Here is a 19,188-nt window from a genome sequence, read left to right as displayed (position 1 = left end):
GACGACTACGCTAGTAAGTGCCTGCAAATAGTATTATTCATTTTAAATCTATATTCTACATTATACAATATAGTTCTTACAATTTTTATATTAGCTCATTTATTGTGTAATTTTGGGTTTTATTTTCTCTATTTTCTTATTTGTTTTTTTTTCTGTTCATCATATGAATTTTTGAATAGTGTATTGATGGGAAATGTGTGGTTAAAAAATAAGGAAAAGTTTTTGATTTGCGTTGAAGAATGTATGGTTGAAATGATGTCAAATCATTGTTGAAGAATGTATTTTGGTTGAAAAATGACCCTCAAACAAGGGCCTAATATAATTATATTAATTCTATTTGACCCTTTTCTTATATATGTTATTCCAATATTAAATAGATTATAGCAGATTGTTGAACATTAGTTGACTTCAACGAAATGGTTAGCGCTTGCCCAAAAAAGTACTCCAGCTCCGTCATTAGGTCAATGATGTCCCAATTCTTGATGATATGTGAGATGACTATGGGAGCACGAATTCAATTGATTTGGATGATATTAAAAACGAAACATTGGCAATAGTTTCAAGCAGTAAACAAAATTGAAGATACTGAGTGTTGGGAATATTTCAAACTGATGGTCACGAGTACAATAGTAGATGGACAGTCAGAAAACTCAATGTAAATACTGCAAAGAGAAGTGATTGGCTAAAGGATATCAACCAGGCACTACAAAACATTATAGTCGAACTCGGATCTCCGAAAACTATATTATCAACTCTAATTTGATCATCCTGGTGGTGAAAGTTCTTGTTCTAGTCTTGACAATTGAGGCTATTCTCTAGTGGCAATGCACTGAGGCATGACGATGTTCATGGTCAGGAATGAATTTTTGCTTAGAACAGTGGAAAGTAAACGCTTAACAACACTCATAAAAAATATCTTCAACCCAGATATAAATTCTATTTAAAAACACTTCGTTAAAATTCTATTAATTTGTGCAATAAAAAGCTTGGATGATAGTTGATGAAAGTTAACATACTGAAGTTTTATTATTTACATCCGACATATTATATGGTCTTGTAATAACCATAGAGGTAACATAGTTGTTACTGCACATTATATGATAAAACTATGGATAATGAATAAAAGTTATTGCTTTCAAAGCAATAGAATTTTCCCATAATGGTCTTGATATTTTTTATGTTTTAATGATTATTACTGGTTAAGTGGCTCATATTTGGGATCTGAAATTTTGTATTCGATTGGAATTGAGATTTACGGGCTTCACATTGGCCGTGGTGGCCAATTGGCTGAAGGTGGTGGTGGTGACGTGGAAGGAAGAAGGGGGTGGGTGGGGGTGGTTGTGGGTGGTGAAAGGAGGTTGGCCAAGGTTTGGAAAAGAACGTGACATTTTTTATATTTTATCTTAACTTCAAAAAAAAAAAGAAAAAAGAAAAAAAGAAGAAGGTGCTTGTGTTGATGTTCTGACGGGTTGTATGATTTCTTCTTATTATTGGATGGGTTATGGAAATTTTGAATGGCAGCTTGGAGCAGATCCAGGTTCATCTTTTAGAGCAGCATGTTTGTGGATGTTCAAATATAAACATTTTTCAGTACTCAATGGTTCTCTTTTGGCAGAACAACTTGAAAGGTACAAGATGTGAATGTTCTATGTGATTTGCCTTGATCTTCATGATAAAAGTGCTAGGGTAAAATACTATTTTAATCAAATATGAGAGTTTGAGAAATTAGTTAAACAAAGGAAATGAAATTAGTTGAATAAAAAAATAAATGAAATTAGTTTGACATAATTTTTATTTAATTGATAGTTTTAATAAATATTTTTCATTTTTGATCAAATTCACTCTCTTCAGAATGATCAGCCAACTGTTTTAGAAGATGAAATTGTCAGGGTGCTAGGTGCATAAGTCTTGATGGCTAATTGTTTCCCTTGTGGGATGATAAACACAGGCTTTATCTGTGGGCTTGCCAGGGATGTGGGGGCACTTGTAGTATCCCTGTGTCCTGGATTTGCTGGATGCTCTATTTGGCCTAGATGTTTGCCAGGGGTGGGTGTGTGGTTTTAAATGTTAAAAAATACACACATTTATGTATATGCTATAAATTGAGATCATTATTGAAAGTTAGGTGTGATGTCAGTAATTTTTTTTTGAAAGAACTGCTTTCTGGACAAAATTTATTTCCATGGAATTGTGTCTAGAGTAGTCTTGTCAATTGATCATCCTGCGTTAGGCATGGTGCACAAAGTACAGGATTGCCTTTTTTCCCTCCCTTTTTATAGGACAATGTGAATGATACTTCATAGTGTATTATATTGTTATCATGGCTGTTTCTGCATAATTTATTCACCTTCCCTGCTGAAGGATGAACCGGTTAACTGCTTTGCAGATTAGAGTATTTTCTAATTTGATGTTTCCTTATTTTGATGGGATATATACATTCTTGTTCTCATCATTTCTCTCGTTATTGGATGAGGATGGGAGGACGAGCAGTTTAACCCTTTCTGATGTCCTGTTTTCTTTATTTTCGTTCACAATTGGCCAGAAGATTTGTGGCTTTCAAGGTCGCTGTTCATTGTTGGAGGACAGTTGCTTGTCTGCATTGAGGACCTTGAGCAGTTTGGCCCCACTGAGCTTGCATCTTCTAATTATTTTTCGCTGGATTCAAGTTGTGCCATTGTTAATATCTCAGAGATGGTAATTTTTATAAATGCTCCTACCACTATAGCATTTATTCAAGTTTTATCGTATATTTTGTAGGTTTTAATGTCAATAAGCTATTATAGCTTATTTGAAGTTGTTATTCTTATGATATTTTAGGATGTGTTTGATTGCAAGCATGGAATTTACATGGAAAAAAATAAGTTTTAGGCAATTCAACTGGGCTTATGTAGATCCCAAGTTACTTGGCATTTTTCTTCCGGTTTTTCGAGCTACTGCAAATTTGAGTTTGCTTAGCTGATATCTCAATTGTGTTATTTTGGTTGTGACCTTCAAGTAGAGCTCTTGCAGCTTGAATATCATGTAATTTTGATTCATTCGATATTTTATCCATAGATTATGTTCGAGTGAAACTCACCGAAGAAAACTGTTTTTACTTTTCCAGGTCATTGATACTCTGGATGGCCTCTGCGTGACCCTGGCTCTCAATTGTACATCAGAGTTACGTCCTGTACAGAAAGAATGCACTGTAAAGGATGCTGCAGTTATCAAGAAAGGGCCGGTTTCAGGTCCCGTAATGTGGAAACTGAAGTGGTTCTCGGAAGGGAGTCTTTTCAAGTTTGTGGCATTACTGAAGGCAATCCATGCTCAGGCAACTTCTTCTTCTTCACTATTAGTAAAATATATCTCGTGATTGAAAATGGGATTATCGTATATTTGAAAATTAAATTTCTTTGATTCTTTTGGTGTGGGGTGTCTCCATTTCCAGTTTCACAGTTTATATTATCTGATTTGTTGTAGAAAATGTATGGTGTACAGTGTAGTTGTCAAATGAAATGTGGATAGTTTTCAGTTATATTGAAGTGTAAACACAGGAGAGATTTTAGTATTTTTCCTTGCATGGCTTTAGTTTAGTGAATGGAACAATACTTGGTATATAGCTGGTAAAGAGCATTGGATCCTTGGTTACAAAATGTTTGAGTGTGCCATGTAGGACGACTACGCTAGTAAGTGCCTGCAAATAGTATTATTCATTTTAAATCTATATTCTACATTATACAATATAGTTCTTACAATTTTTATATTAGCTCATTTATTGTGTAATTTTGGGTTTTATTTTCTCTATTTTCTTATTTGTTTTTTTTTTTCTGTTCATCATATGAATTTTTGAATAGTGTATTGATGGGAAATGTGTGGTTAAAAAATAAGGAAAAATTTTTGATTTGCGTTGAAGAATGAATGGTTGAAATGATGTCAAATCATTGTTGAAGAATGTATTTTGGTTGAAAAATGACCCTCAAACAAAGGGCCTAATATAATTATATTAATTCTATTTGACCCTTTTCTTAGATATGTTATTCCAATATTAAATAGATTATAGCAGATTGTTGAACATTAGTTGACTTCAACGAAATGGTTAGCGCTTGCCCAAAAAAGTACTCCAGCTCCGTCATTAGGTCAATGATGTCCCAATTCTTGATGATATGTGAGATGACTATGGGAGCACGAATTCAATTGATTTGGATGATATTAAAAACGAAACATTGGCAATAGTTTCAAGCAGTAAACAAAATTGAAGATACTAAGTGTTGGGAATATTTCAAACTGATGGTCACGAGTACAATAGTAGATGGACAGTCAGAAAACTCAATGTAAATACTGCAAAGAGAAGTGATTGGCTAAAGGATATCAACCAGGCACTACAAAGAATTATAGTCAAACTCGGATCTCCGAAAACTATATTATCAACTCTAATTTGATCATCCTGGTAGTGAAAGTTCTGGTTCTAGTCTTAACAATTGAGTCTATTCTCTAGTGGCAATGCACTGAGGCATGACGATGTTCATAGTCGGGAGTGAATTTTTGCTTAGAACAGTGGAAAGTAAACGCTTAACAACACTCATAAAAAATATCTTCAACCCAGATATAAATTCTATTTAAAAACACTTCGTTAAAATTCTATTAATTTGTGCAATAAAAAGCTTGGATAATAATTGATGCAAGTTAACATACTGAAGTTTTATTATTTACATCCGACATATTATATGGTCTTGTAATAACCATAGAGGTAACATAGTTGTTACTGCACATTATATGATAAAACTATGGATAATGAATAAAAATTATTGCTTTCAAAGCAATAGAATTTTCCCATATTGGTCTGGATATTTTTTATGTTTTAATGAGTATTATTGGTTAAGTGGCTCATACTTGGGATCTGAAACTTTGTATTAGATTGGAATTGAGATTTTGGGGCTTCACATTGGCCGTGGTGGCCAATTGGCTGAAGGTGGTGGTGGTGACGTGGAAGGAAGAAGGGGGTGGGTGGGGGTGGTTGTGGGTGGTGAAAGGAGGTTGGCCAAGGTTTGGAAAAGAACGTGACATTTTTTATATTTTATCTTAACTTCTCTTTTTCTTTGGCTTTTTAATTTATTCATTTCTTTCGATTATTTAAAATTTAAGGGCAAGATTGTCTCTTTATTGATGAGTTCAAAGCATGAGATATTTTAACAAAATAAAAGAATGGATCAAACCAAAAATGATCATTTGCACAAAGAGTGGTTGATTTGAGGGGCCAAATAATAGAAGTGGTGGGGGTGGTTGTGGGTGGTGAAAGGAGGTTGGCCAAGGTTTGGAAAAGAACGTGACATTTTTTATATTTTATCTTAACTTCTCTTTTTCTTTGGCTTTTTAATTTATTCATTTCTTTCGATTATTTAAAATTTAAGGGCAAGATTGTCTCTTTATTGATGAGTTCAAAGCATGAGATATTTTAACAAAATAAAAGAATGGATCAAACCAAAAATGATCATTTGCACAAAGAGTGGTTGATTTGAGGGGCCAAATAATAGAAGTGAAAAGATATGGACGATTTGAGCCTTGAGAACAACACAATATAAACGTCTTGCGCCAATTGCCCTTTGGGCGAGTTTGATTTACCATTGGAAGGAAGAATTGATTACTTTCATTTCCCATGCTTTGATTGTTTTTAATATTTTTCACTTTAAACACTCAAAAAATATATATAAAAAATAATAATAAATAAAATAAGAGCTTTATATTATAAAATTCAGCACACGCTTGATCTTCATTCTTTATAAACTCATTTTCAATTTCATATTCTTTCAATAAAATAATTTTACATGTAAATTCAAAATTTTTAGACTTTCTAACCACATATCCTCCAAAAAAATCACCATTACAAAATCCATTCTCAATAAAAACAGGGCTCAAACAAAAATGCATTTATAAAAATACCAAACTAAACACGTTTTTAGTATTTTACAAAACTGAAAATAGCTTGAAAATATTAAACCGAACGCCCCTAATATTTGCAAATTTCTGTAAGATCTCAAATGAATATTCTAATTATATAAATACAAACATTTGTAATATGTCAGTAAATAAAATTGATAATTCATGAGAAATAGCTGTTGACATCAGCATATTGGCTTCTTCAAGAACAGGAGAGATAAATTGATGATATCTACTGAAATTAAAATAACTATCAGACTGAAAAATGTTGAAATGTAAATTATAACTCCAAAACAATGTTTACAATTGATGAAATATTTTATGCTTCACTTGAAAATGGAACAAATATTGCACTAGATTATCCCGTAGAAACTCTAGGCTTTATCATACTACCTACCTGTCCTTGTCACCAAACTCGGCTGATCGGACGAAACAATAAGTGTCAAAACAGGGCCAATGCTAAAGGCACAGATTAAAATGTAAAATCTATCGATCCTCAGCTCATAAATCTACTTCTTGCTGTAATCCAGACGGTGCAGAGAAAGTATTGCACTATGGGAAAGTCATTCTATCTCCAACTCTTTTTTGGTTTTAGTCTCTTGATAGCCATAAATGTCACTGCAGCTGACAGAGAATACCTTCACAAGACAAAAATGGGTATCAGATAACAGTGTATTACTTGTGCTGCAGAAGATCATAGATAGGTTTATTGTATAGGTCAATAATGAAAAGATAATGTAAGTACAGTTGCCGACTAGAGGACAATGAGAAAATCTTCATTCAAATGATAATCTTTTCAACTCAAATATTCCAGATGTAACCATTTTCTGATTCTAGTTAGACCCTAAATCTCAGCGTGGATGTCAGGTTTCATCGTGGAAAGAGAGTAGGGATTAAGAGGTAAGGAAATTAGTTTCGCTCGCCAAACCAAAATTTAAATCCAAATCCAAGTATTATAGACTTTCAAATATAATAAAGAACCACATTAGTAAAACCTTGAAGTTTCATTTTCTAATTGTGTTTGGAACTAATTTCCTTCTTGTTTCCTCTGGAATAACGACAGATTCTTCATACCATTTCCCTTAATTTTCCTAGCTGAGAAATATGATGAAACCAGATATAAATAGTGAAAGCATGTGTGCATAAGATGATAAAAAATATTGGAAATGAAAGCAGGAATGTAAGTGCAAGAGAATGCATAGCAGCAACAAACACAAGGCAAACAAAACTATCCAGAACCACCTCTTTCCTTTATCATAATTCTTATTCAATGCATCTAGTCTCTGACTCTAACCTCATCCTCGTCGCAACTTAATGAACAGAAGTCTCAGGAGTAATGTGGTAATGCCCAAAAACTATGTAAAAGTAACTATCCAGTTGACTGATGAATGACAAGATGTGAATTTTGCACAGAAGATCCTATGAGTCCCCAAAAAAGCTCAAGCATCACCACGTGCCAACAGGCATGAAGATGAAACAGGAACAGTTTTTCTTTGATATGACATCAGGAAAGGTACTTCTGACAAGTGGAAACTGTTTATAGATGGACATCTTTACTATGTGCCATAGAGTGAAATCTTAATCCAATTTGTTTCAAGTGCATATTGAGCTGGAAATAACATTTAGGCATTGGAAGCATATCCACAACCATCATCATTAAAATCCTCCATAAAGAACAACAGATTGAAGTGAATTGTTATAACTTATACAAGAACTACTATCAATTACGTGCAGAGAATTATGTCTCAGAATTTCAACCATTTTTCACATGCAATGAAACAAACCATCCATGTTAAAAGTGCTAAAAGTAGAACTTCAGTGCGGCCTTATTTGATTCACCTGGATTTTATTCACTTCATGTCCTAACATTTAGTTTTTAGCAATGCAAAGTCTTTTTTTTTTTTATCAGAAATCATTATTTTTTCTTGTTAATCATCTCGCTACATGTGAAATCTAGAATCCCAGATAAAGGCGCAAATGAACCAGCTCAACTATTTTTCAGAAGCTCAAACTCGGATTGATGTCTAGAATAGTCCTAAGAAATGTTCAAACTTGGTTCATTTGTTGTTCAAACTTAGCTAGAATGAGGTAGTGATAAGCTGAACTCAGGTCATACCTCAGCAACTTAATTAATTTACACCAGTATCTGCTATTTATTAACAAGCTAAAGTCACTGTACATTTTTTTTCTCATTCAGGCTTGACTTGCTTGGTCCCGAGCCAAACTAGGCTTGAAAATGACTATTACACGAGCTGAACAAAAACCAACATTTTTTAAATGGGGAAAAATTACCCACCTTCATGGAGGCAATAAGAAATTTGTTAGACTAAAATGCCCTTGACATTGAAAAAATTAAGATGGCTTGGATTATTACATTTTTTCATAATTTTTCAAGATTAACCATTCTTTTCATCAAAACTTTCTAAAAAACCACAAAGTACACCAGCTTGACAAACACTAGTTGACATAAAGTTAGGTTTTAGCTTTCTTGTTCCCTAATATTTAGAACCGTGGGGCACCTTGAGAACAAATAATCTTAATTTATTAGCCAATGGTGTAATAAAATTAAAAATAAATTGGTCAAGCAGATATCACTAGTAGAACGCACTGACAGAATAAATTGACTGACTTGCTGAAAATTTTACTCCTCATAATATGGAAGACTTATCTTCACTCATCCCCATGTCAAAACCAGATGGAAAATATTACATAAATATCATATCCATATCAAGCAAGAATGTGTCAAAACAGTAAAAAATGCACATGCTTTTATAACCACAGATTTATAAAAGTTAGAAAATGAGAGTACCATGTCAATGTATAATTTAGATGGTCCTGTGGCATTACTGAACTACGAATAAGTGTATTAGCATCCTTTGGAACAGGGTAAGGATTGCTGAGGTTGACATTATCATTGATATCTTCAATGTAGAGTGTGTTCTCCGGAAGTCCACAAGTACGAGCAATAGCAGGCACGTCAATGTAAAACCACTGAGAGGTACCGGGATCATTTGCTGGAACAAATATGCTTGGCTTCTCACTGCCACGTACAACTCCAAGAACTTCCACAGAGTTAATAGCTGGAGAGTGCTCCTGAAATATTCAATATAATGTAACTAATTCCAAACAAAATTCACGATTAAGCATCAATAAAAACATCATAAACGTTGTCACAACCTCAACAATGATCGGTTTCTTGGACCAAAAGCGCCACCAAGAGCTTTTTGCACTCTCTTGAGCAGGGGTGGATGCTACACTTGACAGTTCATCATCTTTTGAAACTTTTAATGCCTTGTCTCTCCAACTCCGTGGGACCCATCCTCTATTTACCAATATTGGTGTCTGCAAACTGAAAGAACTTTTAACCGCACAATGAGAAAACAGTGAGCACCATAAAAGAAAATGACATGAAGAGAACATGATCGATCAACATCCTTCATGGAAACATAAATCACATGAGGATCTTTTGAAATACTCCTTGTTCATTCGAATCTAACTACCTAAAATATGTTTCTTTTTCTTTATCTCTTACTACGAATATACACTTATTGTTAAGTGATATTAGACTTAGAAGGATTTCTATCTGAGTTATAAATTTCCATAAGCTGACCTTAGAATCACTTTCCAAAATATCACCTGTTAGGATCATCAGGGCTGGGCAGAAGGGGAGTAATAAGGTAGTATCCATTTTCAGTCACTCCAGAGATACTTCTTGAACGCGGGCCAACATAAATCGATTTCTTCTCATCAAAAAATCCTCTACATTGTACTCTCCTGAACTCCAGAGAGTCAAAGTTTTCACTAGAAGTTGCAATCTTATTACTCTTGAGTGGTTCAAGTCCTAGTCTATTCTGCCTATACTCCAGCATTTTTATCTGCAGAAACAAATAAATAAATCTATGTTATAAATCTTGGCAATTAACTAAATGCAGGACCCGTATCAGGTCATTAACTTTATTGATTTTGAATCTAAAAAAAATGTAAAAACAAACATATCACACTAATAATAATCCTAATAATAATAATAATAATAATAGAGTAAAACTATAACCTTGTCTTGTCTTCTGAATATTTGCCAAGTGCCAAGCCCAAAAGTGATGGCTCCTGGTACAAAAAGCAACACCTTTGACCATGTTGATCTTTCTTTGTTTGAACCTAATTGAAATAATGACACAAAATGCAAAAAGGCCAGATCATTTTAAAGAAAATATTCTCAAATTAAAATCTAAAAGTAGAAAAATGAAAAAGTATATATACCTTGAGGTTGTTGAGGGTCAGTGGAGATACCGGGGGCTGTAGTAGAAAATAGAGAGGAAGGAGGAGGAACCGACTTGGATAAATTGATGGGTCGGAGATTTCTTTCTATTGTTCTGGAGATTGAAGCGGCTGCCATGTTGAAGATGATAAATCTGACATCTGCAACGGCAATTTGTCACTCATTGAATGCAAAATCAAAGGGGTTTAATGCAAAAATCTCTCAGGGTTTTGGGGGTGAGGAAGTTTGGCCTGTGATCAGTTGCAAAGGTGCTATTGAGGATTAAAAAAGTCATTAGACACCATATTTTCAACATGAGCCTTGCTACTTGTACACTACACTCCGGTGTACAAATAGAAAAACCCTTTCAACATTGTCCTAAACGGTTATCATTCATCTTGGAATTATCTATTTGTACAGAATTTTTTGCCCATTTAGTTGACAGAAGCAACGTTGGCAGACTGTGATTAGCAGCCAAAACTGTTTTGTTGGGACAGAAACCAATGGCAAAATGCCATGTAATATTGTGTCAAAGTGCATGTATGGATTTTCTGTACACATAGCAAGCCTCTTAAGTTTTTTTGTCGACTAATCAATATACTTTTGACGTTTTTAGTAACATGTCATTCCATTTATCTGATAATTGTAACGGATTAGAGTAAATAATGGAAGACAACTGATAATTTTAATTTTCCACTTATCTGACTATCAAAAATGGATGTTTGATAGTTAATTTTATCGTTCTCCTATTTAATTTTAGTCAAATATTGATTATTTTAGAAGAACTCAATGTGTAAAGAATTGAAAGATGAAGAAACCAATAAACAAATAAGAAGGGACTTGAGCTGAACCAAAGAGAACATTCATGAACTAAAGTTAACTGAGAAGCAAAGTTCTAACCTTTCGCAAGATTTGAACCATGCGATCACGAGAAGGTAAAATTTAGAGTCAACATGTTATGGGTGGGTGGGCTGGTCCTATAATTGTCGGGGCTCGAGACGAAGTCCATAAATTAGGCTCCCCCCAACGAAATCAACGTAAATGCAAAATTCAACGATGTATTATGCGATCTATTGCTAACTTAAAACTAACATTAAAATAACCAAATATATTTTAGAAAAGATATATATTACAAAATAACAAAACCAACGATTCGTTAAATACTATTCTTTGAATTAATGCAATTTCATTTTGTTTCATTTTTCTCTTTTGAGCACCAGACTCAAATCTAGGTGGTATAGTGTATAAGTCTATATCACTATATGTAATGCCCAATGATTAACCTAAAAAACGATTACAAAACATCTCATTCATTTCACAATTATAGTTTTCAGTACAGTTACTATGTGCGCCTCTAGAATTGTTCATCCTACAATAAACAGTCATATAAGCCAACCAGGCCGCAATTATATAAGCCGACAAGGCTTCATACATTTCCAATCTCTTCAATAATAAGTTAGGACAAGCCATTGCTTACCTAAAAAGTAGAATTTCGATGAAAATTGTGGAAATACACCCCAATACGAATATGAATATGATCATCAAACTTAGGGAAATAACAATTGCAAAGGCACATTTAATCAAACTTAGGGAAATATTACATTTAATAAGAACTAATCACCATTAAAACAGTGTCGTCGACCAAATACATTACTTCAAATTTATCTTTTATGTTATGGGACAAACACACGGAAGCAATTTACCTATTTACATAAATTTATACCTTCTAACATTTTTATCTTGAAATGCCTTGAGTGAATTAGCAAGGCAAACAACTCAAAAGAAACCACTTATTTACTTCCTATTTTTTCATGAAACGAGTAATTGTCCAACATTTTTCTAGTCTTTCTTATATACTTCTTCGATTTCACATAGCCACGTCTAGTCCACTACCCACTCCTTCCTTTCCTTAGGACATGTTAACCATACAAGTAAAGCAACAGTTAATTGCAAATCAAGGCCTCGACCACGTCACTGTTCTGTAACGTATAGTCGAGGCACTAACGGACACTTTTGTTAAAATTCCAACGCTTTGTATACCCAAGAAATTACTCTCACTCAAGCAATTCAAATCCAAAGCATTTAAGAGTATACTCACTCACAATTCACAAGCTTCCTGTTTTCTTTGTCTTCATCCTGGGAATCTTGCTGCAATTACAGAGTAGTAGAGTACAGACCATCTGCAAAGTGCAAAGATAACGTTAAAAAAAAATATTGTGAGATTCAAGATTTTTCATTTCATGTGACCAACTGACCAGTGACCATGTCAACAAATCTGTAGGCACTAGGCAGACATGAGGCGCCGAAACGAAAATGGGACAATCCCATTTGGAAAAACATGATAAAGACGAGTGCTTTACTTACTGCTTAATACAATGAAAACCCATTTGGAAAAACATAATTAACAACAACAAACCTGTTTCCAGATTCCTAATTCTTCATGTAAATGATGGTGTGTTCTTCCTCAATGATTGAAGTTTCCTCGTTTGTCCAATCCTAACAACAGTGACGAACCGGCGTATGGAGCGACCGGCGGCTGACTGGCGGAGTGACCGCAGTCGCGGAGACGAGACAGAGACCAACAAGCAGGCCCTGGGATTACGGAATTGGGAATTTCAGATTTGGGGAATTTTGGGTATATGGACTGTGGATATATAAGTTGGGTTGGGTAAATAGATTGGGGGATAGGATTTGGGCTTGTGAGTTGTGGGCTGCTGTTGGATAATCGGGTTTGGCGGCCTTGTTTTGAAAAATAAAATGGAAAAAAAAAAAAGATTCTAGGCCAAAATTAGGCTTGGGCCTAAGACGCAGACCTCATTGGCCTCGCCTCAAGATCGGGCCTATGGGTTCTGATCATGCTATATCAGCCCATTGAATCATGTGATTGCTTCATTGGGTGAGACATATAAGATTTTTCTTTCCTAGTTAAATTAGACTTCTACATGGAAGGAGAATGTGACAAGAGTTTTGCCCAAATTTTAAAACTACCAAAGTGAATTTTCTAACATTCAAGAAGGGAGATGAAGCTTTAGATTCATAAGCACATAATCATACACAAATTCAACACCTACACTTGAATTTTGAAAGAAAATTAGGAATCCGATCGTTCAAGAATTGTTGAAGAGATTCATGAGATTCAAGAGTTATTTTTCGATGTATTATTATTTCCAATCGTGTTTGTATAATTTTATGAAGCTCACAACTGTATAAATACTATGATAATGATATTGAACCCTATATTTTGTTGTTTTAATGTTAATTTCAAGATTTTGATGGTAATTACTTTTATTAGCTTGAAAGGTTTATCTTATTAATACTTTCAATTATTTGAATTGTGATTGAATATATTTCTGATTTCTATTTTGTTCGAGAGAATGAATAAGAATTGTAGTACCTAGTAATAATCATTATAAAGTCCGATAATTGATGGAGATATACCGTTATACTTTGTATTATCTTATTTTGAATTTTTTCAGATTTAATTTATTTTCTTTTGTTCACATCATTCATAAATATATAGTAGGGTCATATATGAGGATAATTATAAAATAACTAGAGAGATTTTACTAAAATGGAAGAATAAATGGAGATTCAAGATCATAGTGATTTTAATAAATTGAGTTTTCATATACATATATGAGGATAATTATAAAATAACTAGAGAGATTTTACTAAAATGGAAGAATAAATGGAGATTCAAGATCATAGTGATTTTAATAAATTGAGTTTTCATATACGTCTTATAGTTTAGTTTATAAGTTTTATAATTATTTAAGTTATAGAATCTAATTTGTAATCACCAATCTCAAGAAACTTGTATTTTGATTAAAGTTAGTATTAATCTGAATCTTGCAATGCTCATGAGTACTATCTTTGGTTCATCCTTTATGACATGTCTTGATACCATATACTTGCTATATTTTAATAAACAAGAAAGTTTAGGATTGGTTGGAAAACATCATTGAAAGTATATCGATTATTCAGAAGAAAAAAATTTAGCCTCTATTGGACAAAATTTATAGACCATATTTAAATGATCAAACTTAATTTTCAATTTTCAAGAACATGTTTCAATGAATTCACAAGTACAATTTATTTGTAGTTAATTTGTAATCACCAATCTCATGAAACTTGTATTCAGTTAGTATTAATCTGAATCTTGCAATGCTCATGAGTACGATCTTTTTTTATGATACCATATATTGCTATATTTTAATGAACAAGAAAGTTTAGGATTGGGTGGAAAACAACATTGAAAGTATATCGATTATTCAGAAGAAAAAATTTTAGCCTCTATTGGATAAAATTTATAGACCATATTTAAATGATCAAACTTAATTTTCAAGAACGTGCTTCAATGAATTCACAAGTATGCTTCAATGAATTCACAAGTACAATTTATTTATCCACTACTCATTTTTATTTATTTATAAATTAGACTATATATAAATTCTTCCTAAATAGAGGCTAATATATTAACTCTCACTTATTGAGACATTTTCTAAAATGCATAATAGGACATTAATAGATGTCGTGTAAAAAATTACACATCTATATTATTTTCTCTTAATGTAATAAACTTAATTAAAGTTAAAAGGAGACCACAAAAAATAATAATAATAATAAAGTGTTGAATTTTGTGGTAGAAATGTTACTAGTTACTATAGTGGTAAAAATTAGTAGAAATTATATAATTCTAGGTGTTTAAAGATAACAATTCAAAATTACATTGAAGTTTCTTTATTCACAAATCAAGTTCCCTTCTATCAAAATCCTAATTCATTTCCATAATTACCTCTCTCTCTCTCTCTCTCTCTCTCTCTCTCTCTCTCTCGTTTGTGAGCTCATTGGCTCTATCCACTCTCTCTGTACCAATCTGACAATCAGGAATTCCTCATCTTCCCGTCGTTGCCATCCACCCTCATCGTCCAGCCCCATCACCTATACTCAATCCATATCATCCTAGAAGGAGCATGAATCGTCGGCCAAAAGGAGCACGAATCACCGCAAGTTGCGGCGTTATTTTACCCATATTGTGCGTCTGCAGATCCATCCTTCTTTCTTTTTTTAAAATTTTTGAGTGGTGTAGTGATCGACCGCTCGATGGTGCAGGTATACGATGCCATGATGGTCTCAGGTGTACAGTGCGCGATGATGTGCTACTATGGTGCTGTAGGTGCGATAGTGGTATGGTGTGGTGGTACGATGGAGGTAGAGGTGTGTGGTGCAGTGGTTGGGTACGTACAATACGTGGTGTTGTACTGTGAGTGGTGTGCAGTGGTGGCTCTGACAATGTGTAGTGGAGTTGACTGATTTTCGTGATGTGATAGGAATGGCTTTAGCAGTGGTAGTGCTGGTGCGGTGTAGGGAATAGTGGTTATGCTAGTGGTGGTGCGGTGTTGAGAGTAGTGGTGGTTTTTTTTGCTGGAGTCGTGGTGGTCGTTGTGTTTTGGTTGTGTTGGGGATTTTGGTGGTTTTTGTTTGTAGTAGAACTGGCGGCGGTGGTAGTGTCGATGGCGAGATGGTGGTCAACGGTTGTGTGGTGGCGTGGTGCAGGTGACGATTGTGTTTTGGTGGTCATTTTTGTTGTTGTTAGCAATGGTCGTGCTGGTATTGTGGCAGGGTGGGGTGTAATAGTATTGTGACCAAATAGTTGGTTGATTTGTGACCAAATATTGGTGGTGGATTGGGATTGGGGTGGAATGTTTGGTGTATGTGACCAACGATTTGGTTCTTCGTGATTAACTATTAAACTGTGACCTTAAAATTCGATAATTTGTGAATAATTTGTGACCAACAAATTTGAAAATATGTGATCAATTGATAAATTGTTACCTATAATTTTTTTGGTCTGTGACCTATAAATTTTTTTATTTATAACCTCGAAATGTGACCAATTTATTTGATAATATGTGCCCAATAAATAAGTTGGGACATATAACTATGTATATGTGACCATTAATTGTATAATTGTGACCTTCTTATATTTAATTAATCAGTATTTTAATTAATTAGTTATTACCTTTTTTTCATTTTTTTCATTTTTTAAACTTAAAAACCTGATTTTTGAATTGTCCATACTTAATACATGACTTATGATTTTTTCTCCAAAAATTATTCCACTAACCTAAGCGGCTCTGTCATGAAACAAGGCCTACGAATGGCCCACTTAATAAACACTACCTTTGGCCCAACTCGCTAATGCCAATTGACTCGAGTCGCAATCCAAGACCCATGAGTCAATTTGAAACCTCCGACATTCTATCATCAAGCAATCAAGATTTACAATGCTATGATTAGATTGAATCAAACGCAAATTAAGTTTAACTTGGGGGTGGTGATTTAGTAGCAGTAGGTGGCAAAGTGACTTTGTTAACTATTCTGTTAGGAACTGTGGATTTTTTGATACATCACATCTATGCATTTATGATTCATGTCATACTATTGTCCGAATGTTACACAGGCATTTGCCTCTGTTCAATACATAATGATGGAAGCTAAACTGAATGATTAGTTCAAATTTAGCTACATCCACTCACAAAATCTCGAAGAATCCTTGAGAATCCCGTCTAGATGATTACCCCACTCTTATAAATTTTATGGTCAGTCAAGCATCCATGTATCCTCAATTACCCTTCTCTGAAGTCTGAACTATATCTTCTTACTTTCCATCTAGCACTCATATAATTCTCGACAAGTTTTACTAACTTAACCGTTGGAGGGTCTTTGACCGGTACCACACCGGTGTCTGCTTAAGATCTTTAACGGTCTTTTTTTTTTTTTGGTCTACTTTTCTTGAGTTTTGTAGGAATGCTGATAGTCCGATCAGTTCGAGTTTCTCTATTGTAGAACTACTACCTATAGTTGTTGAAATAAAACTTGAGCGATGAGTTTTGGTAAAAAAGAAAAAAAAAAGTAGAACGGCTAAGATGAAATTTTGTCGAAAATTTCGTGATCTCTATTTATCTATGGGGTAAACTATTGTCAAGAAGAGTCACATATGAAAATATTCCAGTCATATAGTAAATAATATCAGATTTTTTGATGGAATTATTATTGGTGACGAGGTTGAAATTAAATTTCAGTGATGAGCTTGTAAAAAAAGTTGAATAGAGTAAAATTTTGTGAAAAGTTAGTAGACCTTAAGTGTTTTTACACAACCCTGACATTGTTTTGCAAAAGAGTAATGATATGTAACTCCACTGGGTTGCAATCCCGATTTAGATGACATTAAATGATAGGTTAAATAAAATATGAAATTAAATGAGTTATTTAATTCTGTCTATCCACTAATGCCACATTATTGCCACCTAGACTGAGATTGCATCCTCAATGGGGCTAAATAGCATTACTTTTTGATAAATGATGCGATTAAAATCTTTTCTTTCACATTTTCTCTTAAAAACCAGTCATTTTCTGATTTTTATGGAGTTGCGCCAATGTGAAAACAACGTAAAGGAAAGGGAAGCATTCCGTCTATCAATCATTAATTTAAATTAATCCAGTGGTTAAGATACTTCTATACCAAACAACATTCTCCCACTCCGCTTCGCCCTTATCATTTCTATCTGCCTCCTTTCCATTCTCCCTTTCTCTATAATAAAGAATCACAATGCTCTCTTTGTCCCACTGTATATAACAAACAATGAATCACCATGACAAATAAAAATCAAACTTGGATATGAAGAAGAGACGTGGTTAATTGCACCCCATACCAAATCTCTAAATGACCCACCACAGTGTTGGATTGTGTGTCCATATAGTATATTTTTATGATAAAATAAAAATTTATAATAAATAAATTGTGATTTTATTATTTATTTTATTTAAATATTATTGAGCATGCGCATTATAGTGCCACGATCACTTGTGATAATATAAGTTGGTTGCTTACGTTAAAAAATATAGTATGATACAACTTATATTTTAATCATAAATAGTTTTTTCACAACCAATGTATAAGGGTTGACATCTTGTACTGAAATGTTGTAGAGTTTGTTGACCTAATGGTTGACTTCTCATTTTGATTATCACAAACAAATTACGTTTAATTCTAACAAATTGATTTTGAGTGTTGATAGTAATTATCGTGAAAAATAACGAATAATGAAGACACGAGAATTGAGATCAAGAACCACGCATATGGACGAACTTTTTGGAGCTTGACGATCGATATAAAAGCAAATTGGAGATTGATGACCGTGGAGATGGAAAATCGAGCCTTCGCACTAAAAGTCAAATTGGAAGAAAGAGATAGAAGACACTGGATATAGATGTATTTTTTAACCCAAATGTAAAGGTAAAACATTTTAATATTTCGTATCGATTATAGCTCAAACAATTTTTATGCACGAAGTACTTTCACGACAAACAATACTTGCATAAAAATAATTTTCAAAAGATAAGTATCTCGATTTTTAAGATTAAATATTTACGAAAATATTTATCTATACAAAATAAATGAGAGAATCCTTCAAGTACCTACATGAAAATTTCATCACGAAGAAAAAAGTCTAGAGAGGCATGTTGCTGCCCATCCAGACCCGTCTGGACGTCCGGATGGCTTGTAACGGCCAATTTTTGACCTTTTTCAAATGGCTAGTTTTACCCGTCTGGACACCAAGCAAACGTCCGGATGGCTTGTAACGGTCAATTTTTTTTTTACCGTTTTTCAAAAGGCTAGTTTTACCCATCCAGACCCCAATCGGACGTCCGATCCTGTGTCTGGATTGATACGTTTTTGACCGTTTGATGGCTATAAATACTCCTTTCTTTACCTCATTTGTAATAACAATTTTTGAGGATTAAAGTGAGGCATTTATTGATCTTTTCTACCTTAATTTTCAATCTTTAAAAAATCAAAACATTTAATATTTGAAATTTTTTTTTGAGTGATCAAAATTTGCAAAAATCATTTACCTCAATTAAAGATTTCAACCAACACTTGAGTTATACTCTTTGCAATTTATTAAAGTATTGTATCTACTTCTCTCTTGATACTTAATTGTGTTCATATAATT

The 19,188-nt window shown here is 33.6% G+C and overlaps 2 protein-coding genes across 7 annotated transcripts; one reads left to right on the top strand and one right to left on the bottom strand.

The window, feature by feature from the left end:
• Window positions 1–1,437: 1,437 nt before the first annotated feature.
• LOC111372316 lies at window positions 1,438–3,598 on the top strand. Of its 2 annotated transcripts, none has more exons than XM_022994594.1 (3): window positions 1,438–1,628; window positions 2,546–2,694; window positions 3,104–3,598. In XM_022994594.1, the coding sequence occupies exons 1-3, from the start codon at window positions 1,502–1,504 to the stop codon at window positions 3,350–3,352; spliced, it is 525 nt and encodes a 174-aa protein (XP_022850362.1). In that variant the 5' UTR covers window positions 1,438–1,501; the 3' UTR covers window positions 3,353–3,598. The 2 variants fall into 2 exon arrangements, with proteins under 2 accessions (XP_022850362.1, XP_022850361.1); XM_022994593.1 differs by having other exon boundaries at window positions 1,440–1,628; window positions 2,543–2,694.
• Window positions 3,599–6,169: 2,571 nt separating this feature from the next.
• On the bottom strand, window positions 6,170–12,805 carry LOC111372314 (surfeit locus protein 1-like). 5 transcript variants are annotated; one of them, XM_022994588.1, is made up of 8 exons: window positions 12,585–12,805; window positions 12,271–12,348; window positions 10,171–10,329; window positions 9,965–10,068; window positions 9,550–9,788; window positions 9,091–9,271; window positions 8,723–8,993; window positions 6,170–6,551 (listed from the first exon to the last, which is right to left on the bottom strand). In XM_022994588.1, the coding sequence occupies exons 3-7, from the start codon at window positions 10,304–10,306 to the stop codon at window positions 8,757–8,759; spliced, it is 897 nt and encodes a 298-aa protein (XP_022850356.1). In that variant the 5' UTR covers window positions 10,307–10,329; window positions 12,271–12,348; window positions 12,585–12,805; the 3' UTR covers window positions 6,170–6,551; window positions 8,723–8,756. The 5 variants fall into 5 exon arrangements, with proteins under 5 accessions (XP_022850356.1, XP_022850354.1, XP_022850353.1 ...); XM_022994586.1 differs by having other exon boundaries at window positions 8,723–9,006; window positions 12,267–12,348; window positions 12,585–12,804; XM_022994585.1 differs by having other exon boundaries at window positions 8,723–9,006; window positions 12,585–12,804.
• Between the last annotated feature and the right edge of the window lie 6,383 nt (window positions 12,806–19,188).

The sequence above is a fragment of the Olea europaea genome, chromosome 23, assembly GCF_002742605.1.
Source record: "Olea europaea var. sylvestris chromosome 23, O_europaea_v1, whole genome shotgun sequence".
Taxonomy (NCBI): domain Eukaryota; kingdom Viridiplantae; phylum Streptophyta; class Magnoliopsida; order Lamiales; family Oleaceae; genus Olea; species Olea europaea.
Note: the sequence above shows the minus strand (reverse complement) of the source record. Positions and strands in the feature narration are given on the sequence as shown.

Excerpts from the sequence above, each read along its gene's own strand:
- LOC111372316 (XM_022994593.1), top strand. The coding sequence starts at position 1,502 with ATGGAAATTTTGAATGGCAGCTTGGAGCAGATCCAGGTTCATCTTTTA. Across the intron at positions 1,629-2,542 it reads TTGGCAGAACAACTTGAAAG|AAGATTTGTGGCTTTCAAGG; the intron begins GTACAAGATGTG and ends ACAATTGGCCAG. Across the intron at positions 2,695-3,103 it reads TTGTTAATATCTCAGAGATG|GTCATTGATACTCTGGATGG; the intron begins GTAATTTTTATA and ends TTACTTTTCCAG.
- LOC111372314 (XM_022994586.1), bottom strand. The coding sequence starts at position 10,306 with ATGGCAGCCGCTTCAATCTCCAGAACAATAGAAAGAAATCTCCGACCC. Across the intron at positions 9,007-9,090 it reads AGAAACCGATCATTGTTGAG|GAGCACTCTCCAGCTATTAA; the intron begins GTTGTGACAACG and ends TGAATATTTCAG. Across the intron at positions 6,552-8,722 it reads CTAAATTATACATTGACATG|GTATTCTCTGTCAGCTGCAG; the intron begins GTACTCTCATTT and ends TGTCTTGTGAAG.